At 31.4% G+C, this 27,521-nt stretch overlaps 1 protein-coding gene across 4 annotated transcripts in view; it reads right to left on the bottom strand.

Annotated features, from left to right (window-relative positions):
- The window catches only part of LOC136969618 (WD repeat-containing protein 26-like), a 91,295-nt gene that overhangs the window by 36,743 nt on the left and 27,031 nt on the right, over positions 1–27,521 (bottom strand). For 2 of the 4 annotated variants that reach the window (XM_067263862.1, XM_067263865.1), the window contains exons 3-9: positions 22,960–22,992; positions 21,075–21,131; positions 20,838–20,974; positions 20,578–20,675; positions 12,034–12,190; positions 1,815–1,953; positions 1,418–1,558 (exon numbers count right to left, since the gene is read on the bottom strand). In XM_067263862.1, coding sequence (XP_067119963.1) covers positions 1,418–1,558; positions 1,815–1,953; positions 12,034–12,190; positions 20,578–20,675; positions 20,838–20,974; positions 21,075–21,131; positions 22,960–22,992 — 762 coding nt within the window. The remainder of the gene's footprint in view (positions 1–1,417; positions 1,559–1,814; positions 1,954–12,033; positions 12,191–20,577; positions 20,676–20,837; positions 20,975–21,074; positions 21,132–22,959; positions 22,993–27,521) is intronic. The other 2 variants (XM_067263863.1, XM_067263864.1) reach the window with 2 other exon arrangements.

Here is a 27,521-nt window from a genome sequence, read left to right as displayed (position 1 = left end):
ATTTTTTTTATGCGGTTAATAGGGACCGCATAAAAAAAGTCTCACATAGAAAATAACTCAAAACCGTACGAAATAGAATTTATTGACAACAGATGTCACCACTTGACTGCATCGTCTTGTCTATCATCTGTTTTACATATTTTTGTCCAGGTGGTGTTTTGTTGACTTAAAAAATAAATTATTTCATTTTTTACATATTCATGCAATAATATTACTATAATAAGTTCATTTATGCTATAATAAGTTTATTTAGCTATAATAAGTCAACGTGAGACATGACAAATCGCACGAGACTAGTCGCCAACTATACCGCACAAAAAAAATCGCATAAAAAATCGCACAAAAAAAGACCACATAAAAACAGGTTTGACTGTAATTTAGATTTTTAATATCTTATTACTGGAATATATAAATTTTATTACATCACTGAAGAAATAATAATTGTTATCTAAAAATTACATTTTTTATTTATTTATTCACAATTTTGAATATCTATGCATATATGCACTTAAACCTTGTTGCATTGTTCCCATTACCTTAGTTTTCCTGTATATGTTGCTTGACTCATTTGATCCCAAAACTATCCCCACATAAATAACATAAGTTTTTCCTGTTTTTATTGATCCTTGAACTATTATTTTATCATGGCATTCATCAAAAAATTATGGTTCTGATCAACATTTTTCCATATTGATAGTTTTTTCTTTAAATTTGGAACAATGATTTATAAGCATGAGAGAAGAAATGCATGATAATCTTGAATCAATTCAAAACATTGACACTTAGGCACACATACTGTGCCTTCACATGCCTAGACTGCATGTTGAAAAATCAAGCAGTCATTTGCAGCCATTCATCATATTGTCAAAAGTATATTTAATCCATAAACAAATAATAGAATGAGAAAATTATGCTAATTTCTGTCATTTTGGTTGTCTGCAAAACTGAGATGTATGTATATTCATATACAGAGATATGCAAAAGCCTCCTAGTGTTTGGGAATGTGGAAGGGGGAAAAAAATTAAAAGAAGAAAAAGGGAAAGAAAAAAGTTTAGCACATGTTTGTTGAGGCACATAGAGCACTGATGAAAGTAAAAGCTTTTATGTATACAGCATAAGTGATGGTAATAACAAAAGCATTCTAGATCTTGAGAAATTGAACTTTGAATTGGACAATAAAGTTTGCACAAAACAAATGTCAATCAAAAAATTCTTCAGTAAAATTAGTATTTTAAGTACACTGTAATGTATCATATACTGTATTTCAAAGAATGATAATCATTAAATTGTTCTTATCTGTAACTTTTAATAGTTTTCTGAAACTACTGTTTTCTCTGATTTATTGTTTTTGTTTTTCATTCCCTTAAAACACAATGCATTGAGATTTTACTATATATCATCGTATCAGGTAAATTACCTGTACATTCCATAACCACACATCAGAGGAATCATCAGGACCACAGGCAATAAGATATGTATCATCTGGACTCCACGCTAAATATGATACACCATTTGGATGCCCTTCAAATGTCCTTTTATGTCGAACTTCTAAAGTTTCCTATAACAGAAGTAAAAAAACTAAAATTAAAACAAGCTGCTTTCTGTACACTCAGAGACTTCTATTTGTTCATACTTTTTCAATGTCAAAAATGCATAGTTTAAATCAAAGTAATAAAATGAAGATATGTAACATACTATTATTATTTTTAGAAAAAATTCACAAATAAGATATAGTACACAATCTTAATTAAATCTTATAGTAATTTTATTAATAAAAATTACAAGAATATTTTTCAGAAAATTCTAATACTTACTGGATCAATGTCCCAAATAATTACAGTTGTATCTTTTGATCCAGTAGCTAATTTTGTGCCATCATTAGAATATCTGCAGAACCAGACTTCATCACAGTGATCTCTTAATATTTGAACTGTTTCACATGGAAATTCTTCCCTACAGAATAAAATTTATATTTTTACAATAAAAATTAAATATTAAACTGAGTGAGAAATTCCCAGAAATAGTAATTTTTAGGAAAAGAAATTTGAGTTAATAAAACCATTCAGCATACTGTATGTCCATATACAGTAGACTCTTGATAAGTCAACTTCTTTAACTTCAATTTTATTTTTCTCTTGAATTAACTCCTGTGGACTCAATGCATTCTGTGTCCCTATAAGTTAAAGTAGTTTTGAGATCATATTTCACTTACTCGGAATTTAATATCCAGAGATTTCATTTCATGTCTAATTTTGTTTGCTTTCCTTTGCATTTTCTAGGAAATGAATATTATCACAAAGTTGAATATTGATATCGTATAAAATTATGTCTCTGACTGCACAACATAAAATTCAAAATTTTATCATCATTTTACATATAAAAGTAACAATCTTATTCTGGAATGCAAACTGACCAATCAAATCTTAGCACTTTAAAATCATTATTTTTTAAATTTCAAAATATAAACAACAAATTTGTGATTTGACAACTTATTGAGTTATTGGCCAATCAGATTTATGAGTCTGTCTACCAGGTTATTCAATAAGTTTTGTCGTTCAATAAGAAAAACACAATTTTATGGTTTGAAATACATTTTATTATTCAATATAATCTCCCTGAACTTCAATACACTTGTTCCAGTGATCTTCTAATTTATGGATTCCATCCCTGAAGTGAGAATCCAGAAGACTCGAAATACGCTTCCACTGCTGCTATTACCTCTTCATTCGATGAAAATCGTTTCCTACACATGAATTTTTTGAGATGTGAGAACAGCCAGAAGTCAGAGGAAGCTAAATCTGGCGAATAGGGAGGATGTTGCAACAATTCGTATTTTAATTCGCTGATTTTCGCAATGGTTTTTTTGAGCTGTATGAGAGGGTGCGTTATCTTGATGAAAAATGATTTTTTTCTTCTGTAAACCAGGTCTTTTTTCACAAATTTTTACATCCAACTGGTCCAAAAGATTACAATAATAGTCTGAGTTTATTGTTTTACCAGTTTGGAGATAATCCACGAACAAAATTCCTTTTGCATCCCAAAAAACTGACGCTAACACCTTCTTGGCCAATTTCTGGACCCTAACTTGCTTCGAAGCCAAAGTACCGGGTTCACACCACTCCTGAGCCTCTTGTTTTGATTCAGGATCACGATGGTAGACCCAAGTCTCATCCATAGTAATGAAACGATGCACAAAATCCTTTATATTTTTTCTAAAATGCTCCAAATGTTGCTGAGAAAGTAGCATTTTAATGTGTTTTTGCTCCATAGTTAGCAAATGTGGCACCCATTGTGCACACAGTTTTCTGTAACCCAAAACATCAGCCAAAATATTGCTCACACTGCCTAATGAGATCCTTAGGGCTTCTACTAAATCTCTCAGTTAATCAACGATCTTCCAAAACCATATGCTGTATTTTTGCTACGATTTCTGGTGCTGATGCACTTTTTAAAAGTCCTTCACGTGGATTGTCTTCAAGACTTGTACGGCCACATTTAAATTCAGCAACCCATCTTTCTACTGTTCTAATTGAAGGTGAAGAGTCCTTATACACTCTTTCCAACCGTTCATGAATTTGTTTTGGTGCTACACCTTCCAAAAATAAAAATTTTATCACTGAACGATATTCAATTTTTTCCATTGTAAAAAAATACACCGACACGTCAACTTTGAACAGCTGCAAATATACGAACGAGTTGACAGATCTACGTGAAACATCACATGTGTTTATAAAAAAGTAGTACTATTTTTAGAGAAATAAAACGACAAACCTAATAGTGCCATCTCTTATCGAATGACAAAACTTATTGAACAACCTGGTATATGTAACTCTTTATTTAAAACTAAATATCCATATTTTGTAAATTTCATGGTAAAGTTTGATTGCATTCTGACAATTTCATCATTGATAGTGACCAGTTAATCAGTCTATTGAGTATTTTCATTCTGAAGTAGATAAAAATGGCAAGCAAGAGAAAACTAAAGATTTCATTGGTAGCAGAAAAAAATATCCATTGTAAAGTTCATGGTGAAAAGCAAAAATAAAAAAATTCACAAATTGCAAAAACATTTGCCATTCCATAAACACTTTTTCTACATAGTTGAAAAACAGAAAGAGGATTTTGAAAATCTTCAACAAACAACAGAACAAAATAGAAAATAAAGTGTAAGTATAACTTTCCAGATGCTGAAAAGTGCACAATGTCTTCATCATGGACTTTTCAGCATCTGGATACTTATAGTTATAATGTGTAGAGATAAGAATATATTCCAATCAATAGAAAACTTCTTAAATAAAAATCTAAACAATTTGAACAACAGTTGGGTTATACTGGATTCAAAGGAAGCAACAGGTGACTGGATAAATTTAAGAGGCATGAAACAGTTTTCAATAAAATCTGTGGTGAAAGTGTAGAAGTGTAAAAGGAACTGCATGTAATTGTTGAAAAGTATACCAGAAATTGTACAGAACTATAGCCCAGATGACATTTTCAATGCAGATGAATTTTTTACAAAATAATAGTATTCAAAGGTGATTCAGGTCATGGAGTTTAAAAATCCAAAGAACATATGACTCTTCGTTTGAGAGGGAATAAAAAATTGCTATTGTTTTTAATTGGAAAATCTTTAAAGCCTAAATGTTTCTACAATACAAAGACATTACCTATACAGTATGCAGCATGTCAAGCATGAACAATGCCAGAATTTTTACTAACTGGCTAAAAAAAGTTCACTCAAATGATTGCCAAAAATAAAAAAATTACGCTTTTTATCAACAACTGCAGTGCCCATTTAATAATTTCCACTCTGAAAACTATAACTGTTCAACTTTTACCATCAAATATAACTTCTAGATAACAACCTTTAGATCAGAGAATCATTTAAAACTTTAAATTTCAATACAGAAAGCTTATTGTAGATTCCTACGAAATCTGGAACTTTTATACTAAGCAATGAGAGACCACCTTCATTTTTTCCTGCAAATTTTTATTTCAACACAAACATTTTTGGCCTCCTTTAGCAGCCTGCCTCAGATTATTGAACAAAAACTGAGCATTTCAAATTATAATGTTCTATATTTTTGATCATACAAATTTGGAGTAAACCTTCTAGATGTAAAAATGCTAATGATTAACAAAGCTTAGAATAAAGTTCCACAAAGTACAATTACACATTATTTTATAAAAACAGGTTTGTCAACAGTTTGTTGACATTTTGAATAAATCAGAATTTCCATAAAAATCCATTGACTATATTGAAAAGGCTGGGCCAAGTCTCATTACAGAAATGAGGGATGAAAAGGATTTTGTCAACATTGACAATGACCTAGCTATCTGCAGACACTTATCTGAAGACAACACTGCCAAAGTAAATAACCAAATGCAAAAAACAAGTGATTAAAACAAGGAAGAAATAAATCCTGTCAAAGACAAATATCCAGCTCCCTCTAAACATAGGGAAGTCAGAAAAGCTTTAAAGTTTTTTGAGCAACTTTCTAAAAGCTGCATCATTCATAAAACAAGGTGCTTTCAAGGTAGTCAGTCATTCACATCAAAAATTTTGTTGAGAAAGAAGCAATGAATCATTGATGATAAACTCACATAACAGACCTTTTCCACTAATAGCGTCAATGTTTTGTTATTTTGTACATACATATATCTAAAAAATAATGAAATATGATGTATTTAAATCTAAATATATTGTTTGTAATGTGATATTTACAATCTCATTAAAATAATGGCAGTTTCCATAACTCAAAATATTTTTCTTTGTCCCTTTCACTTTGAGTTATCAAGAGTTTACTGTGTATGTGCATGTGTGTGAGTGTTTTTTTTTTCTTCCAATTAATTTATACTAACAGTTTGAAATTTTTAATATGCTACTACAGTTAAAAACTTTCTTCAGAATCATATAAACAATTTCTCAAATTGAAATTTCTATTCTGTTAATTCACATCATTGTTAATTATAAATTATAATTTAAACAATGTTAGCCATTTCAGTCAAACATCGAAACTTACTAGTATAAAAAAGAACTAAAAAAATAAGTGTTTTATATTATACACACAAAACCATACATCAGAGAAAAATATATTGCTTAATAATTCAAAATATTAGCATTCTTGAAGCATCATTAATATAAAAATCAATGTCTGTTTGTTTGTGGCTTCATTTGCTCTCTTTCTTTCTCAACAGATAATGGTACTTCATAACGCTTTGTAATATTTATTATTTATGATTATGTTTTATTGTTATGTTATTATTATTATTATGTTGGGTTAAGTGAGATATACTCGGTTAACACCGGTGGCTGTGTACTATGCCAGACCAAAGTCAAGGCATAGTAACCAAAACAGAAATTAAAGAAGTGTATCAGTGTGTGTGTCTGTATTCAGGAATTTTCTCACAATATGACATGTATTCAATATAGTGGCCTTCTGTAGTGTGATGTATGTGTTTCTATTCAATTGTAATGTGCCGAGGCTTTTGTGTAGTGTGTGTGGTATGACACCTGTAGAGGAGAGAACAACAGGTACAATAAGCACCCTATCCATTCTCCACAGATGCCTTATTTCCTGGGCAAGTTCTGTGTACTTGCTAATTTTTTCGGTGCATGCGTTTTGTATATTGTGAGTGTTTGGAATGGATATGTCTATAATGTATGTGATTTTATTGTGTTTGTCAATGAGTGTGATGTCTGGTCTGTTCTGGTAAATTGTTTTATCTGTGATTATGGCTCTGTCGTAGTACATTTTGTGCGTGTCGTTTTCCAATACTGTCTGTGGAATGTATTTGTAGTATGGTTCGTGGATGTCTGCTAATTTGTGTTTCTTTGCAAGCTCTTGATGTATTATTATTATGTTGGGTTAAGTGAGATATACTCGGTTAACACCGGTGGCTGTGTACTATGCCGGACCAAAGTCAAGGCATAGTAACCAAAACAGAAATTAAAGAAGTGTATCAGTGTGTGTGTCTGTATTCAGGAATTTTCTCACAATATGACATGTATTCAATATAGTGGCCTTCTGTAGTGTGATGTATGTGTTTCTATTCAATTCTAATGTGCCCAGGCTTTTGTGTAGTGTGTGTGGTATGACACCTGTAGAGGAGAGAACAACAGGTACAATAAGCACCCTATCCATCCTCCACAGATGCCTTATTTCCTGGGCGAGTTCTGTGTACTTGCTAATTTTTTCAGTGCATGCGTTTTGTATATTGTGAGTGTTTGGAATGGATATGTCTATAATGTATGTGATTTTATTGTGTTTGTCAATGAGTGTGATGTCTGGTCTGTTGTGGTAAATTGTTTTATCTGTGATTATGGCTCTGTCGTAGTACATTTTGTGCGTGTTGTTTTCCAATACTGTCTGTGGAATGTATTTGTAGTATGGTTCGTGGATGTCTACTAATTTGTGTTTCTTTGCAAGCTCTTGGTGTATTATATTTGCTACTTGATTATGTCTGTGTAAATAATCTGTCTGTGCCAAGAGCTTGCAACCAGAGGTGATGTGTTGTATAGTTTCTGGCATGATGTGACATTTTCTGCATGTGTCATTTGTGAGTGTTGCATCTTTGAGTATGTGTTTTCTGTAGTTTTTAGTATTTATGATCTGATCCTGTATGGCAATCATGAATCCTTCCGTCTCCCCAAAGAGGCATCCCCGAGCTAACCAGCTGTTTGACGCAGTTTTGTCAACAAAATCCTGGGCCAGATCATAAGGATGCCTGCCATGGAGTGCCTTTCGAGCCCACGATTGCTTAATGGTGTCTATGCTTTTTATATGTTGCGTTGTGTCCATATTATGAGAGTGTAAGTTTAATGGTGTGTTATTCGAGTCTGCTAGAGTTACTGCTTTATGTAATTGTGATGTTTCTTGTTTTTTGTAGAAAAACTCTCGCAGTGACTGTATTTGTTTGTAGTGAAGGTTAACTATGTCAATCAGGCCACGTCCGCCATCTTTACGTGGAAGGGTTAATCTTTCTGTGGCGGATTTAGGATGATGTTGTTTATGCTTAGTAAGTGTTGTTCTTGTTTTCCTTTGGAGTTGCTCAAGATCAGTGTGAGTCCAATGTATAACTCCAAAAGAATATGTGAGTACTGGGATGACATATGTGTTTATTGCTTTAACTGTGTGTTTTGCATTTAATTGTGTTCTGAGAATAGCATTTAACCTACTTTGGTATTCTTTAATTAATCTTTGCTTTATTTGTGTATGTTCTGTTAGTTTGGCCTGTTGGAATCCTAAATACTTGTAGAACTCGCCCTCTTCCATGGATTCAATAACGTCTCCATTTCCAAGTGCAAAATCTTCTTTCTTCAGGATTCCTTTTTCTATGTGAAGTGTTTTGCATTTATCTAGGCCAAATTCCATTTGTATGTCCTTGGTGTATGAATGTGTGATTTGTAGGAGTTGATGAAGTTGTTTTTGTGTGGATGCATAAAGTTTTATGTCATCCATGTACATGAGATGTGACAGTGTATACTGTGTTGTTTTTTCGTGTCTGATATTGTAACCATATTGCGTGTTGTTTAACATGTTGGATAATGGGTTCAGGGCTAAGCAGAACCAGAGAGGACTCAAGGAATCTCCTTGAAAAATTCCTCGCCTAATAAAAATTTGGTTTGTTTGTATGGAAGTGTTACTAACCCTGAGATGTAGTGTTGTTCTCCAGTGCTGCATAGTGTTTTGAAAGAATGCAATGAGTGATGGATGTATTTTGTACATGTGTAGAATATGTAGCAGCCAACTGTGTGGAACACTGTCGAATGCTTTTCTGTAGTCTATATATGCCATGTGTATGTTTCTGTGTTGTCTGTGTGCTTGCCGTAGAATGACTGAATCTATGAGTAACTGTTCTTTGCATCCCCTGTGGTTTCTACGACAACCTTTTTGTTGTTCTGTTAGAATGTCGTGTTCTTCAACATGTTTGTATATTTTGTTTGCAATACAGGATGTCAATAATTTGTAGAGTGTTGGAAGACATGTAATTGGTCTGTATTGTGTGGGGTCTGTGGTATTGTTGTTTTTAGGTTTCATGTAGGTGATGCCCTGAGTAAGAAAATTTGGCATGTCTTGTGGATTGATGATGATGTGTGTTAGATGTTTAGCTAGTTCCTGGTGCAGTGATGTGAACTTTTTGTACCAGAAATTGTGAATATTGTCTACACCAGGTGTCTTCCAGTTGTGTGTTCTGTTGACAGTGTATTGGAAATCATGTATGTTTATTTCAGCACAGGGCATAGTTGGTATGTTGTGCAAGTTTCTGTTCTCCTCCTCGATCCAGCCTGCATCAGCATTGTGCGTGACAGCACTGGACCAAAGAGAAGACCAATATGTTGTGAGTTGTTCTTCTGTTGGTGTGCCACTGTGCTGTGTATCAGTGTTTGCTTTGTTATTAATTTGTCTGTAAAAGAGTTTTTCATTGTTTGTAAATAATTTATTTTGTTGTTTTCGTAGTGTACATGTTTTGTATCGTTTGAGTCTACGTGCTTTGGCAGCAAGTTTTTGTTTTAGTGTATCAATGTATTCTGTAATGCGTGTGTTGTGATGTTCATGTTTTGTGTGTGTTTTTATTTTCTTGAAAATGTTTTTGAGCTGTTTCCTTAATTTGGGTGTTATGTTGTTTTTAGTGTATTGTGTCAGCCTGCCTAATTGCTGTCTAATGTCATTTATTTGTGTTTCTATTCTTCTCTGCCAGGCTGGCTTGTGATAGAATTTTGTTTTCTGTGTGTTTGTCTGTGATTGTACTTTCAGCCCATGGTGTGTCACTACTGTGACTGCTCCAGCATAAACTAATGTATGAATGTCTGCGAGTGTAGAAATTGAATGAATGTAGTGTGGTAGTAAGTGAGTGTTTACGTAATTTAGTGTTTTTCCTACTTTCTTTGACGTGTTGATTTTTGGTATTCGTGGTCGTTGTGTGGGATCTGTACCTGTATATTTAGTGAGTGTTTCCTGAAATATAAGTGAGAGCGTATTAATTAAATCCAAGTCTATGTTATCAGTGATGGATGAGGAAGTGTCTGTAGTATCATTAGTGGTAATTGTTGTATGTGTGTTATTATCAATGCTTGTTGCTGGATTATCCTGACAGGTTACATGATCTTCATTAATGTTAGATGTTTCTGTCTGTTGATGTATTTGATCAGCAACCTGTTGTTTGATAAGTTCAAGTGTTGTTTGTGGAATAAGGTTGTTGTGTATAATTGTTCTTTTTTGATCAACAACCCTTTGTTCGGTGACAGTGAGGTGAGGATATTGTTGTGTGAATTTATGGTGTAGTTGTTGTCTGTATGCTGTCATGTTTGTTTCCAGTTTTGTGATGGTGTAATAAGTACGGATGATAAACTCGTTCATTTCTACTGTCCATTTCATCCGTTGGCGTGGTTTTCCAGCCTTTGTGGTCTGTGGATGCATTGCCACAGAAACACCAAGGCTGGGTTGGTTCCTCACATCTGTTGAGGGCATTGCAGTAGCCATGCTTGGGCCGGTGCTGCTTTCGCCACCGGTAACCAAGGGAGACTGTGACCTATTTTTCGAACGTGAGCCTCTGCCTAACCCACGAACGCGGACCTTGTTAACCCGGGCGACGTCCGAGCCGGTATCACACTTTGATCTAGTTATTACCATGATGAATATCTCCACAGAATGTGGGTGTGGTCACTCTTAGCTTCATTTCTCCCCATAGACCTTACTGGCATGGGTGTCCCTTCCAGGAGCTTATGCTCCAGCCTGCATTGCCCTATGGATCAGTAAAATTACTGGGCTCTCACCACGCTTTGTAATATTTATTATTTATGATTATGTTTTATTGTTATGTTATTATTATTATTATTATTATTATTAATAGCAATATCCTTATATTGTTTATTAATTATTGTTATTAATTTTATTGTTATAATATTTAAAGTCAGATTGTTGACCAGATAGTACTACTATATTTCATTTGACATTACCATCTTTTATTAAGAATTTGCCTTATCTGATTCAAGAAACCAAACAAATATTAACATCTCTATTACTAAGAAAAGACAATAAGGAAACTTTTTCAAGGCTTTAGAATTTTTAGTACAGTTCTGAATCTGAGACTCAAATGGTGAAAGTGTCTATACCATCATGGTCCACCTTGTTGTCCCAGGTCAGGTTAGTCTGACAAATGAGTAGCATTCGCTTGGAATATAATATATTAACTAGGAAAGAGGATGGGATAAATACATTTCATTCTTTCCCTATGTTATGTTAACATATTAACAAGAGGCTCTGACCAACCTGACTGGGACAAAAGCCCAGACCATACACAATAGAGGAACTACATAATTCCTCCATCATGTATGATGGGGAACTATCTAGTTTGAATCATATTTGTCATTACAAACAATTAAAGTTGTAAAAAATACTAATTCATTTAATATCATCCTCATAATAAATATGATATGCTTTCATAATGTATTAATCCATAAATTTTATTGAATTGATTTTAATTTAACCAAATAAAAATTTTAATTTTTTTTTCCTTTAAAAAAATAAACATAGATTTTAAATTCATATTTACAAAAATTACTGGAAAATATGAAATCTTATCATAATTATAAATATTCTAAATTCACATAAAACATTATAAATTAAAATTTATTTATATTATTTAATCAATCAACTAGTTACATTCTGTTTTTAAATTCCCTTTATAAATGATCTAAGGAGAGGAATAAATCATAACTCTGAAAGAATTAAATAGCAGAAGCAAACAAAAAGAAAAAAAAGCAATAACCAAAGACAGGATAAAAAAATAAAATAGAAAAATTATAAGAAAATAATGACACAAAAAACCAAGGTTAAGAAAAAATAACAAATAGCAATGTCCTACTTTGTCCTGCATTGAAATGGCTGAGTACAAAAAAGTGTATATACACACAGAAATGAACCAATTCTGTCATTTGTCTAATTTTTTTTCATTTAAAAATTTTAAATTATTACATTATGTATTTATATTTTTCATTACAGAATAAAAAAATAATTTATTCATGTAACTTACTTTGTGCATTTATGATCTATTAATAAAGATACATTTTCAAGACTATCGTCTGGCTTCATGTTGTGATATGGACAACGATCTCGCTGTAATTCAACAGCTTGACCAAGTAATGTTCTTAATCTTCTAGAAGGTAGCATTACTGTTGGAGGCAAAAATGCTTTAAAAAATTAAATAATTTAATTAATCAGACATGAAGAGTTTGTAATATTCATAATTATTTTTGAAAATCCATAAAAATACTAATCAAAGTTCCTAAATCTATATTTTATATGAAAATAATATGTTATTTTTATATATTATTCTAAAATGTTAAGTTTATTCAAAGCAAAAAACTTTCACAAATAATAAACATAAAATTTCAAAATAAAAATACTTTGAAAAAATAAGTTCATTATATCAGAAAAACTACAAAAATTAAATAGATATTGTAATCACTGCAATAATCTTATAATACATAAAAATAATTATTGTTCTTTTTATTTAAAAAACTGATTTTGTGTATAACAGTAAATGAGAAATTAAATATTTTTTGTGTTATTGCTAAAGTTTTGACAAATTAAAATATAATTTTGTCAACAAGTTTTCTATTGTAACATTTTTTATAATATAAAATCATAAAAATTTTAAATACATTACTGTAAGTTTTTAAACTGAAAAAGTTTTTATTCTAGGATTACAAAAACAAAAAATTGTATATTTATTTATCAAGGATGGAAAATTTGCCATTCAAAGTATCACATAATTTATATAGTTTAATCATTAAAATAGTTTCATAGGACAAGATCATCTCATCAAAAGCATGCGAAATAAAAATATAATAGCTAAACAGAATAAACCAAATATATTATTTTTTTAAAATAAAATAGAAATTTGTTAATCCAGCATCTAGTAATCCAGAATGTCTCTCTCCACTAATCTTACTCCTGCTGAAAAATAGCTGATAATTCAGTTACTTTTCAGAGTGTGTTGAATGAAGCAGTTTCATCAATTTCATCTCAAGAATAATCAGGAGAATGTTGAACTCCTGTGCAATGTAATTTAGTAAACTATACATAATCTACACTGTATTGTGCTGAACAATATTGCTTTGTTAGAACTAGCACTGTTTTATATCAAGTAACGTGTGTGACTGACATATTTTCTTTCCCAAATGCCAATGCAAAAAAAAAAAAAACACACCACCTAAAAACAAGATTCTCACACTCAGAGTATGTGTAGAATTTGTGAATCATATGTATACAGTACATGTCTGGAAAATAATTAATATATCCACATGATTCATTGTGATTATTGATTTTTGTAATAACAGGTTAACTTTTTGCAGATTTAAAAAAATACTTAACACAAGCATAGTCATACACTGTATCATCTTCAGACTGATTGCATGTTTAAATAAAATCAGAGGAACATTACAGCATGTCCTGGTAAAATGCACAGCAATGTCCGCAGCATTCAGATTGCACATAACTTATCAAATTTTGTGAATATTCAAAAACGTCCAGTAACGTGGCACAACTCTGGTTTGATAGGTCCCAGATTAACAAATTTCTACTATAATAAACTAAAACAAATGTAATTTTTTTATTCAGAAATAAATATAAAAATTTCTTATTTATTATAAAAATATTTGCTTTATTTTCATCAGGTAAAAATAAAAATATTTTGTTTTGACTTTGACTTACATCTCATCTATTTGCTAAACAGAAAGTACACCAGTGTAATAAGTCCTATTAATAAACAAAGTCCAAAGTAGGCAAGGATACAAATAAAAATCAATAAAAGTAAAAACATAGATGCAAAAAAGTAAAAACATAGATACAACGCAGAACATATCCCCCATATTATACAGTACTCCCGTATAATATGGGGGATATGTTCTGCGTTGTAGGAAATCGTGTTATATGGGACAGATCAATTTATGCAAATTCAGGAGTCTGTAAATTGTAATGGTTGTCGCAATATGCAAATGAGATGTGATTCAGTTTGAAATATTATTTCATTGCAAACAGACTGTTAGTGTTATACATAACTAATTTGTTTCAAATAAAGTTTCTTTTAATAAAGGTAAGTCAAAACAGAATACAGGTAACTTAATTATAAAAAAAGTATTGTATGTGTTATAATAATATTTTTATAAGAAAAATATATATTTTAGCCATGCCTACTGAAATAAATAAAATACCTGAGAAGTTGAGAAGAAAACATATAGCTCTGGACAACAAAATTAGAATTTTGAATAAATTGAAATCTGGTGTGAAAGTGGCAACCATTCCTAAAGAATTGAATTTATGAGAGTCAACAGTTCGAACAATAGTACAAAATGAAAGCAAAATATGAGCCATATTGTCTAGTACATCTTTATTAGATTTGAAGAAAGTTGTTCAAATAAAAAACATGTTAGTGCCTAAGATGGAAAAGTGTTTAATGATATGGATTAATGACTGTTACTCAAGAAATATACCTTTAAATATTGTTGACATAAAACAAAAGGCACTCAAAGTTTACCAACATTTAAAATATTCTGAGAGCATTTCATCTAATGAATTGCATAAACCCAAATTTAAAGCCAGCACAGGATGGTTTGACAAATTCAAGAAGAGATTTTCTCTGCGTAATGTGAGAATTGTTGGAGAAAGTGCATCAGCAGATACAGAAGCAGCTCAAAGATTTTCTGAAATTTTTTCCAAAATTGTAGAGGAGGGCAATTATATAGCGGAACAAATCTATAACATTGATGAATTTGTACTGTATTAGAAAAAAATGCCTGGCAGGACATATATTGCAAAAAATGAGACTTCTGCTTCTGGTTTCAAGGTGTCAAAAAACAGAATAGCTTTGGTTTTGTGTTCTACTGCAGCTGGAGAATATGGAACTAAGCTGATGTTAATTAATTGTACATTAAATGCACATGTAATGAAAAATGTAGGAAAATCAATGCTTCCTGTTCACTGGCAAGCCAATGAAAAAGCATGGATTACATATGAAATGTTTCGAAATTGGTTTTATAACTGTTTTGTACCGGAGGTTAAAGATTATTTACAACAAAAAAATATTAGTTTTAAAGTTTTGTTACTGATGGATAATGTGCCAGGCCATCCTATAAATTTAAACCATCCTAATGTTAAAGTGGTTTGCTTGCCACCCAACACAACATCGATTCTTCAACCATTGGACCAAGGAATAATACAAACATTTAAAACTTTTTATTTGTCGTACATTTGAAATGATTTTAAAAAAATTGATTGTAACTCAAATGCAACAGTCATGCAAATTTGGAAAGAATTTTCAATACTAAACTGCATAGAAATAATAAACATGTCTCTTAAAAAACTGAAATCTTCGACCCTCAACGTCTGTTGGAAAAAGTTATGGCCAGATGTCGTTATTACAGCAAATTCTCCAATTCCATCAGAAACAGATGTAAATCATGTAATAACTGCTGGAGAAAATATTGGTGGAGAGGGTTTTGTTGATATGAATGAGACAGATATCACCAAATTAATTAATTACAATAAAGCTATTGATGAAATTGAATTAATAGAATTAGCAAATTGTTCTCATTCTAGTAATGAGGAGGAAATCTGGGACCTGCATATTATTATCTGAACTCCAGACTTTTAATGCAACAAAGCAACCTTTGAGTTTAGTAGATATAAATAAAGGGTTACAAATAGCCAAAACATTAGAAACACATTTTATGAAAATTGATCTGTCAATAGAGCGATTTATGAAATTTAAAAGAAAATTGAATGATTTTCTATCCCCATATTTTCAATCTAAAAATGATCTGGAGAACGAACTGTTTTTAAATAACAATAACAATCAAGAAGAAATTATGGACTATTCAAGCAATAAATCTGTATTGTACAACCAATATCAACAAAACGGCATCATTAGAACTTATTTGTCAATACTTCTGATAGTGAATAAATGTTAAATAGTGAAGTGCATAATTTTATTTTAAGTTGAATAAAATTATTTTCCTGTTATATCTTTAAATGAGTATGTATTATTATTTTTTTATAAACTGCTACTTCTTTAAACTGTCAGCTTCACTGTTCATATATAAACAATAGGTAAGTGTATACATTTGCTTTTCTAAACAAAAAATCAAACTATGTGAAAATGTTAAATTTATCTTACGCGTCATATGGGACTGTTTATTGTGCTGTATGAGTACTAGTCGCAATTTTTTCGTCGTGTTATACAAATTCACGTTTTATGGGAGTGTGTTATACGGGAATCTACTGTATTTTATTTTTTTTTAAGTATTATGTGAAAAAATTTCACGAAAAAACTTATCTAGTGACTAAAATAATCTTTTAAACTATACAAATAAATAAGTTATGACAAATTTTCTCCTAATTTGTAAAAACTTTTGTCAATTTTTTATATTGTTCAATTTAGAAAAAGAGTTAATTTTAAATATAACTGATATTTTTGATGCTGATTTACAAAATGCAATTCATGTACAATATATATTTAATTCAAAAGTATTTGAAAAATTTAAATAAGGACAAAAGTATGAGAGAAATTAAAATTAGTTTGTGTCATTGTATTTATTTATATAGATTATAGCAAGATAAATGTTTAATTTAGGTATAAAGTAAATACATATAATTGTGGGACCAGGTGGTGATGCTCAGGTACTGTGATCAGAGGAACCTGGTGTACATTTGGGAGGTTCTTTCTCACCATATTACTAAATCCATGCAACTCCCCCACACTTGAGTTGCCTGAAATGTGGGTCAGTTTATATACAAGACTGAAACATTGCTTTTAGCTCTGCTCTCTGCACCCGATCATGGCACATCATGGCACATGTGCGTAGTCACCACATGCACTTTAATTTTTTACTCTTTGCATTTGTTTATTTAAATATGTTTTGTTCTAAACAGTTAATGCCATTAGTTTTTAAATTAAAAAAGCTTATTTGAAAGGATTATTCGAAAATAATATCAGCCTGAGGACGATATTTATAATATGTTGAAAGCAACAATAAAACATTATTTTTAAACACATTTAATGCCCTTGTGTGAAAGTTCTCTCTTTCTTAATTTGTAAAAAAGGATTGGGGGCATCCAACCTTCCAGTTTGAGTAAATATATTTTTACAATTAACAGAAATTATTATACTAATAATATTTGTATTGTTATATTGGAAATTTCCAATTCATAACAATTAGCAATGCATAAAGATAACAATTATTAGGTTAAGAGATAATTTCAATTTATGCATATTATTATCTGAAATACTGTGAATAATTTAATTTTTATTGAGTAATTTAACCTCTCATATTTCATGATACCTCTTTGTTAAAAATATATTTATTAATGCTATACATATAAATGTTTATGGTTTTGTAGATTAATGTTTCATATTACAAGTTTAATTTTCCTAGCACACTGATGATTTCCACAACTTTCTGATAATTCTGCTGAATTCAACACTATTTATTTTTTACATAGTGGTATGTTTGGTTGTTTTTTCGTAATTCTCTTAATTCTATTTTCATACATTCACCAAATTACAGTAATTAGTTTTTCAAAAGTATTATTAAAATAGATAACTAAAAATACCTTGCTAATATTACATAAAATAGTATACTAAAAAATTACACTTCTTATAAAATATACAACATTGAAAAAATACTTGAAATTTATATATAATGGGTAATCATAATTAAATTACTCTTATTCAACACTGTCTAAAGTAATATTTAACAGTCCAAAATGCAACCAAATCTAGTATGGTAACATTTCAGAATGTACATAAGACATTTCCATTAAAAAAAATTAATACCTAAACTTATCACTAAAACACTTTTTATGCTGCAAGCAACAAGACAGTAGTTTCCTTTGAATAAGCACATTTTTCAACCATGTTCTGGGTATATAAATAACCACAACTGTTCAATGTCATTCTTATCAGGTGCAATGGGCATCACCTTGCCAGAACATATTTCTTGTAAAGCTGTTTTATTAAAACAAAGACAATGCTGCAGCTTCACTTAGGGAATTTTTCTGTCATAAGAATTTACACTAAAGAATGATTACTTAATTTGAGGAAACCAGATGTCTGGGAGTTCAACCCAGTTGAAGATGCAAACCCATCACTTCACAAGTTGTTAAAGATGTTACCATAGATGTTGAATAGTTAGTCATTAATATTGCAGGCTTCAATAGTGCATGTCCAGTGTCATGGCAGTTGGAAATGTAAAAAGTACTGAAAAAATTGGTGTATTGTTTATTCATACAAAATCATCTACAACCTACAATTGCTTGCTTCTGGTAGAGAAATCCAACTGACCTTTGTATTGACTTTATTGGTCAGAATGGAATGGATAGACCAAGACCAAAGAAAATCCTGTGGAGAAACAAGGCACATTTTTACTTCAGTGAAATAATGAACACCTGTAACCCTTGCATTGGGACCATGGAAAACCTCATGTTTCCAGTAGATTCCTATGCTCTTATCTACTGTTACAGTCTGATGTAGATTCATAGCCACATGTATCCTTAGACTAATTTATTTGAAGGAACTAGTCCCAATACAACAGTGTCGTCAATTGTGTGTTTCCTACTGCCTGTCTATCTCATTATCCAGATCTTAATCCATGTAATTTTAGGTTGTAGAGACACTAAAAAATATACAGGGTGTCAATCATGAACCTGACACATTTATTTTGACTGCCATATTGAAGTGCAAGGCAGTAATCAGATGTTGTGCATTCCATTAGGCAGAGAAACTGTGGAAGTTGTATAGGTAATTTTGAAAACTCACCAAAGTGACTGTAGGTGGTGTGGCAGTAGTCAAATGCAAAATGGCTTCTCCACAAGAGCAGGTGCAAGCTGTGTGGTGGTACGCTGAAACAAATTCCATGATTCAAGTGCAATGGAACTTTCATCACGTGTTTGGCAAGGAGCCACCCTCAAGGAACACACTCAAGTTATGGAAACAACACTTCTTGATAAAGGGAACCATATTAAAATCACATGATGGTGGCAATGTGGGGATGCCCGATGAAAGCATGTAAACTGTGAGAGAAATGTTTCAAAGAAGTCCAAGGAAGTCTATATGACAAGGCACGAGAACTGTAGATACCAAGGTCAACTGTTCATAAGGTATTGCACCACAGACTTTGTTTGCATACATATAAACTGCAGTTACTGTATGAAATTATACCTGATGATGGCATAAAGTGGCAGTTGTTTGCTATTGACATACTAAAGGCGCATGCCTTTAGTATGTCAATAGCAAACAATGATCAAGACGCAACCTTCTTACCATGTATGGTTTTCTCCAATGAAGCCACATTTCACTTATCTGAGAAAGTGAATACACACAATACTTGAATTTGGGATCACAAAACCCTCACTGCATCGTAGAGCACATCTGTGATAGCCTGAAATTAAATGTGTGGTGTGGACTGATGTGGAATTTGATCATTGGTCCCTTTTTCTTTGTTGAAAAAACAGTGACTGACATTATGTATCTAGATATGCTGAAACAATTTGTTGTACCACAGATCATGTATTTGCAGCCAGATTTAATTTTCCAGCAGGATGGTGCCCCTCCACATTGGAGCCTGCATGTTTGACGTTTCCTCGACACACAGTTTCCCGATTGTTGGATTGGGAGCAGAGGACTGATACCGTGGCCTCCTTGATCACCGGATATTACGCCCTTAGACTTTTTCTTTTGGGGATTTGTCAAGGACAAGGTTTACACGGGTGTCAAAATTCATGACCTTCAACATCTTTGTGTGCACATTCAAGATGCTGTTGCTGCCTCACACCCGAAATGCTTGAAAGAACCTGGCAGGAAATGGAGTATAGTCTCAATGTTCTATGTGCAACAAAAGGAGCTCATGTAGAGGTTCACTGATTTTTTTAATAAAACTTTTTGAGTTTTTTTTATCATAAAATGTGCATTACTTTATATCCTTCCTGAGTGGTAGATTTTTTACAACAGTTTCAAATGTGTCAGATTCATGTTGGACACCCTGTATTTTATGAAGGACATGTTACAAATCTGACAATCTTAAAGTATCATGCTTTGTGAAAAGCATCACAAAGGATCAATTACAGTCAACTGTTGAAAACACTATTCATTGCCTTCATGTTTTACACTTTCAGAATGTGGATCATATTAAGCAGTATCTTCCACACTGCTATGATCTCTGTATAGCATAAGTGTCTTGTAAGAATAAAATGTTTGTTGCTTGCAGCTGCAAAAGTGTCATAGTGGTGAGTTTTAATACTAATTTCTTTTTTATGGAAACATCTACCACATCCTAAAATGTCACCATATCTTGATTTGATTGCATTTGAACTGCTAAATATCTCTTTAAGTAGCATTGAAAAGGGATATTTTAATTATAATCACCTGATATATTTTTCATATTAAATTGAAGTATAAATAAACTTATGTACAAATATCCTTCTTCCAAAAATTATGTTTATAAAAAGTAATTTTTTTTACAAGATTACAAAATGAAAAGTTAATAAATAATTTAACAATATTCCGAAGAAAACAGGATACCTTGTAATTTTTCCATTAGTCTCTGTCTTGATAAATGGCATTTTCCTTTCCAATGTGAAATAAGTTTTAATTCATCACTTGTGCCACACATCATATAACTAAAACAATTTAATTTTTAGTTATAAAGAAAATAAATAATTCTAAAAATAAAAATATTTAATTTTTAGTTCAAGATTTTGTTTAATAGACAATTACAGATATTAAAGCTTATAATTAAAAAAGCAACATAACATATAATAATAATAGCAATTCAATAATACCTGCTAAGCTCATGGACTCTAGTTGTGTTATGTTTTAATGGTGTAAGTTCATGCCTAAGACACTGAAGTGCTTCTATAATCCTTCCATCTTCTAACTGTTCAAGATATTTTTCTTCTAATAATAAAAATCTCATTTCCTATTAAATACATTATTAATGTATTTAATAGTTTAATATTAAACTTTGAGATTTTAATTTTCAAAAAATATATTTTTTAAATACATTATAAGAGACATACCACTAATGCATTAGAAGATTCTAATAGTGGTTGGAGATCATTTAAATCAGTTTCAGCCTATGTAAAAAAAATTTTAACAAATAAATTACTTATATTTAACTACAATTTCAAATAGACAATGATTCAAAATTTACTTTTTTGCATTATAATTTAATCCTTGTGTGGCTATGATCAATAATGAATTGATATAAGTTGATTATTTTGACCATTTTTTTTACTATGAAGTTTTTGTAATTTTAATTAATATCATATTCTGTTAAGCTAATACATTTTATTATAGGTATACATATCATTACAAATAAATGATCTCAGTATAGAAGAGAGAAGAAAAAAAAATATGTGGAAGAAAAAGAGTAATAAATTTTCTGAGTAAAAACAGTTGCAAAAATAAAAGGATTATTACATAAAACAATTTTACATAGTATTATACTCTATGTAGCTGAAATAGGAAATAAAAAATATTTAAAAAAAAAAAACAAAAATCATTGCCAATAGAAATGGATTATTAGAGATCAGTAAAAATATCTACATTACAAAAAGTAAAAAACATGAAACTATTAGAAAAATAATGCATAAAAACATATAATTATACAAAAAGTAAAAGAAAAATGATTGAAGTAGTACAGACAGATAAAAAAAATGAGATAGGAGAGAATACTGCAAAAATGTTTGAATGTATGCTGTAGAAAATTTAAAGAAAAAAAAAAAAAATGAAGGAAAGGGATATAGAAAAGGTGGCCATACATTCCCTTATCTTATCTTCGATTTTTATTTACCTCTGTTCCTCCAGACACAGATAAATAGAATCAGAGAATAAAGAAATGTATGACTCTCTCTCTATTTAGATGGAGATAAAAAAATCCTAGCAAAAAGAATTAAAATATAATTAATTTTACATTGTACTTTCATTATTTGTGTAAAATATTGGAGGAAAAATAAAAATATATTTAAACAATCTGAATAATTCAATTAGCCATATAAGAGTTGTCAACATAAAACATTTCCAGTCAGGAAAGTCAATAAACTGTACATAATCTTAATAATGGTCTGGAGGCAAGATTGAATGGAGGTCTGGGTAGCATAACCAGTAATGCATCTGCTTGGTATGTGAAAAATGTGGGTTCAAGCTCTGCTTTAGATAAAACTTTTCTTTCAAAAACTTCTAAATTATTTAATTTAATCTAAATTTATTTCTAATTATTAAATTTAACATAATATAGGGGCCTAACAGTCTACTTTCAACCAAATTACATTGTTTAATCATTAATTAGCTGTATTATAATCAAATATAAACCAGTGATAATTATTTGATTAATTAACAAATAGGAATTTTATCTTCATATTTGATAACTTTTTATATTGAACTAATTTCTTTGTTTATTCCTAGTACAAAGCTTATCAGAAAATATTTTTAGCAAAAAATTATCCTAAATTTTGATGTTCCAACCATAATATTCATAGTATTTCTCATATTCTTTGAAGAGAAATTTCACATTTTAGAATACCTGACATTCTCTTTCAATCAATCACATCTAACTCCCTAACAACAATTAATCCTCCAATTTATAGGCAAAATGCCCAATTTGGTTTTAATTCTATTACATTTTCATCATATAGCATCTATATATTTGGACATTGCTATAGTTATGTTCACAAGTACAAGTATAATAATATGGATCAGCATTGCATCTATCAATCAAACCTCTTTGAATTATGTATAATAATACTACACACTTATTTTCTACCAAAACAAATAACAACAAAGAGTATACTGAAACAATAAAACAGTATCATAAGCAATCATGTTATGTAAAAATAACTCCATGTAAAATGGGTAAGTCATAATTCTTAAACAAATAATAAGAAAAAAAATGGTAACACTTACAGGGCAAATGCATTGCTTATAAGTGGGTGGCATCTATACAAATTATTTCTATTATTAATTAATATAACAGGTAGTAGGAAAAAACTTTATAAAAAGCAAAAACTGTATGATTACACTTTTGGGAACCTCTTGCCGGTGTTGGACACAAAACGAAAAATCGTCGTTAACGTTTTCGAACTTGGTAGTTCTTCTTCAGACGGTCAAAAAACTAGGAACACAAATCGAATAATGGAACGAATTATTTTTAAATCGAAATCGAATGCTTCACGATGCAGCTGGTTGATCGGACATGCACATACGGTGCGAGTAGATGGTGATTAAAGGTCTGTGTCGATCAGGGTCTGCCAGGCGGTGGACAAATTGAGTTCTTCTTTATAGTTTATGCAGGTGGTGACGCGGCTGTGTTTGTAAATGGAGATAGCCTCCAACCACCTCAGGTGTTCAGGGTGAGGCGATGTGATGATAAGCCTGGCTTGGTTGAGGGCCGCTTCGATGTCCGGATCGGTCGCGTAAGTTGAGAGAGCCGTAGAATTTCTCCCATGGAGAATATCCGCATTGTGCTCACGTATTCTGATTCCCAAGGATCTCTTGGTTGAGCCGATATAAACAAGGTTTCTGTCAAACCTGTGATCCTTAAGAGGTATGGAGTAAACGCCCGGAAGTCTGTTGGGGTCGGGGGAATCCTTCCCGTTACGGAGGATGTCCAAGATGGTGGGACATCTTCTGTATGTGATCTTGATACGGCACTTGTGGGTAATCCTCTTATATAACGACGCCATGTACGGATTATATTTGACAGCGTTTCGGCAATCAACCTGAGGATGAGACACGAATCCCTGTCACATATAATCCGTACATGGCGTCATTATATAAGAGGATTACCCACAAGTGCCGTATTAAGATCACATACAGAAGATGTCCCACCATCTTGGACATCCTCCGTAACGGGAAGGATTCCCCCGACCCCAACAGACTTCCGGGCGTTTACTCCATACCTCTTAAGGATCACAGGTTTGACAGAAACCTTGTTTATATCGGCTCAACCAAGAGATCCTTGGGAATCAGAATACGTGAGCACAATGCGGATATTCTCCATGGGAGAAATTCTACGGCTCTCTCAACTTACGCGACCGATCCGGACATCGAAGCGGCCCTCAACCAAGCCAGGCTTATCATCACATCGCCTCACCCTGAACACCTGAGGTGGTTGGAGGCTATCTCCATTTACAAACACAGCCGCGTCACCACCTGCATAAACTATAAAGAAGAACTCAATTTGTCCACCGCCTGGCAGACCCTGATCGACACAGACCTTTAATCGCCATCTACTCGCACCGTATGCGCATGTCCGATCAACCAGCTGCATCGTGAAGCATTCGATTTCGATTTAAAAATAATTCGTTCCATTATTCGATTTGTGTTCCTAGTTTTTTGACCGTCTGAAGAAGAACTACCAAGTTTGAAAACGTTAACGACGATTTTTCGTTTTGTGTCCAACACCGGCAAGAGGTTCCCAAAAGTGTGGTTTACATCCCCGGTGTTCCATGATTGTATGTAGATACTTAACTGTATGATTATTTCAATAAACTCATTATGACAAAGTTTGATTGTTATAAATTTGTTTAATTTAAAAATCATCTAAAACTAATAAAGACTAAAGATAAATATTACAAAGATCAAATATATTAATAGGTTCATAATATATTTTGAGGTAAAGCAATCTACATATACTATTTATCTAGACATCAAACAGCCCTACGATTCTGTAATTCCCTCTGTGCTATTTAATTTCCTGAGATAAAGATATGATATAGATTTTAGCTTAATAGTCTAACTGAGTAATTTTTATCTGCTCAGAACTTACACTGTAAAGTTAAATGATTTATATTTTTTTATCTTTCTCTCCCACTAAGCATATTCCTTAGAGCTCCTTAAGTAATTTATTTTTCATTTGCTACATAAACTAGGCTTTTGTTCCTATGCTTTCCAAAATAATCTTATACGCAGATGACATTAAAATTTGTAACAGTAACCCAATCAACTTCAAAGTGATCTTACTTTGTTAGTATATATCTGAGAAAGTTGAATCTTATTAAAAATTCAATAAATCATCAGTTATCAGTTTCTCCCTCTTATGTTGTCTTTATGAATACAGCTTTAAGGTAAATAATGATTATTTAATGTTGATCAGATAAATTCAGGCATAATTTTTTATTAACTTTTATGTGACATAGAAAAAAACTGTTAAAAGTTAGCTGTTTGTCACAGTATTTTGTAGTGAAATTGTCAGAGAGTTTCTAATAAATTAGTTTTAAGATCAATATTCTTTAAAAACTTTCAATGGTTGATTATGGATTAATAGTGTGGGAATCTGCAGCCAAATCCAATATCAAAAAAGTCAACAATGCTTTTTCTAGAGCTTACTTGCTTTTCAATAAATTATGCCAATATCTCACACTGCTTTTGCCAAAGAGGTCTGGGGTAGATTAAAACTTTCACAATTACAAAAAATACTTCATTACTTTGACCAGCTTATTCCATATAAAAGTTTTAATAGCTTAATGCAACCCAATTTTATGTCTGTTTATATTAATCCATATAATCATCAAAATAAAAGTTATCCCTATCCCATTCATGCAGCCCTCTAAAGCACCCAATTACTTTTTTGGCAGACATCAAATAAATTTAAATCATGTTGAGCAACTATTTCATCTGAAATATCATAAATATAAATTGTCATGTAGAAAATTTAAGTACATTAATGATAATTAGTTTTACTGTTTTATTGTTTTTGTTGTTATTTGTGGGGTTATTTGGAAGAGAACTGCAACCATATGCCTTTAGGCAATGCTTATGTATACAAAAAAAGAAAGAAAGAAATATTTCTGTTTCTGATTTATTATAAATTTGTCTAAGTATAATATAAATTTTTTAAATTTATAGCAGAATTGAACTTTACAAATATAAACATCTCAAAGCCTGATAATTATAATAAAGCCAAGTGATTGCTGGATTAAATCAGGCTATGTTACTGCTACTATTAATGCATAATTGGCAATGTATCTACATGGTATGCAACCATTGAGGGTTCAAGTCCCACTCTGGGCCAATTCTTTTTTTTCTAGAACCTTCTAAATTATTTAATAAATATTAATTTAATTATTACATTGAATAAGAGATGGTACTTAATGCCTACCTCTAGGCCAGATTACATAGTATTTAATTATTAATAGTAGCAGTAATGTAGCCTAATTTAATCAGGAAATCATTTGAATTAAAATTTACTGCTGATTAACAAACAACACAATGATATTTTAAATATTAGAAATGATGCATTCTATTGCTATCCAATATAACACAAAATTTTGTGTGTATAAACTACAGATTATCTCTGTTTAAACAATTTGAAAGATGTGGATTATATGATGGGACATGTTATATGCCAATTTTAAATTGCAATTATGAATAGAGAGACCGGATCCTGAAATGTAAAAAAGTGAAATATCACAAATCTTCTATTCTAAATATCATAATCTTGAAAAAAGACTCTTACTCCTTAACCTTTACTGTCCGGTACTGCTTAACTGTTTGTAAGTCAAACGTTTTCGGCCTCAATCGAAGTCTGCTTCTCGATAAAAGAATAATCGGATTCCAATCTTAGAATGATTTAGCTTTTAAATTCTTCTCTGGCATTCTAATAGGAAATCCAATTTTGCTTTAGCCCTAGTTAGGGTTAGCACCAGTTTTTTTGTAAGTGTTCGCCGGCATAGCTTTGTAAATCACAAATCTTCTATTCTAAATACCGAAATCTTGAAAAAAAAACTCTAAGATTGTTCTAAGATTGGAATCCAATTATTCTTTTATCCTGAAGTAGACCTCAATTGAGGCTGAAAACGTTTGACTTACGAACAGTTAAGCAGTACCAGACAGTAAAGGTTAAGGAGTAAGAGATTTTTAGTGGGATATTAGGTTAGGGTGTTTCAACATGACCTCTGATGAGTCACATGATCAATTCCAGTTTAGAATCATCAGTTTTCTAGCTTTCTGACATCATCAGTAATAGATGTTGAGAACAACCAATGAACATTTTACTTATCCATATATTCTTGTTTACAAAATAACAACCTACAGCAATGGCAATGATAAACAATTATGGCTCCAAGTCTAGCTTTGTTTTATTTAATAGCCATGTTTTTATAATTCAAATAATTTTAAAAACAACTCCCTTTTATAACTGACCCACACAATTTAATATTAATTTTTACACTACAACTTGTATGCAATTCATCTTTGAATTAAAATTCATGCAATAAATATTGGCTGTTTTTGAATATAATTATGAAACAGTCCAAAAGCAGGAATTTTTCAAACAGTTTTAAAATCGAGATAGAATATTAAAAAGTGGTACCGTCCTGCCTAATTCAGGACATCTGGTCACTTTAATTATGAACTAGTGCCTATAAAGCAATGACTGCTCTGTATGCATGGAGGCAGGTTATGCAAAGGTTTTATTTTTGTTCTAGCAATTTTCTGCAGGGTATATGCCACAGTGGGTTATATGC

This window comes from Centruroides vittatus, unplaced genomic scaffold (genome assembly GCF_030686945.1).
Source record: "Centruroides vittatus isolate TY-2023 unplaced genomic scaffold, ASM3068694v2 contig_18, whole genome shotgun sequence".
Classification (NCBI taxonomy): domain Eukaryota; kingdom Metazoa; phylum Arthropoda; class Arachnida; order Scorpiones; family Buthidae; genus Centruroides; species Centruroides vittatus.
This window is presented reverse-complemented; position numbering and strand designations above follow the sequence as displayed.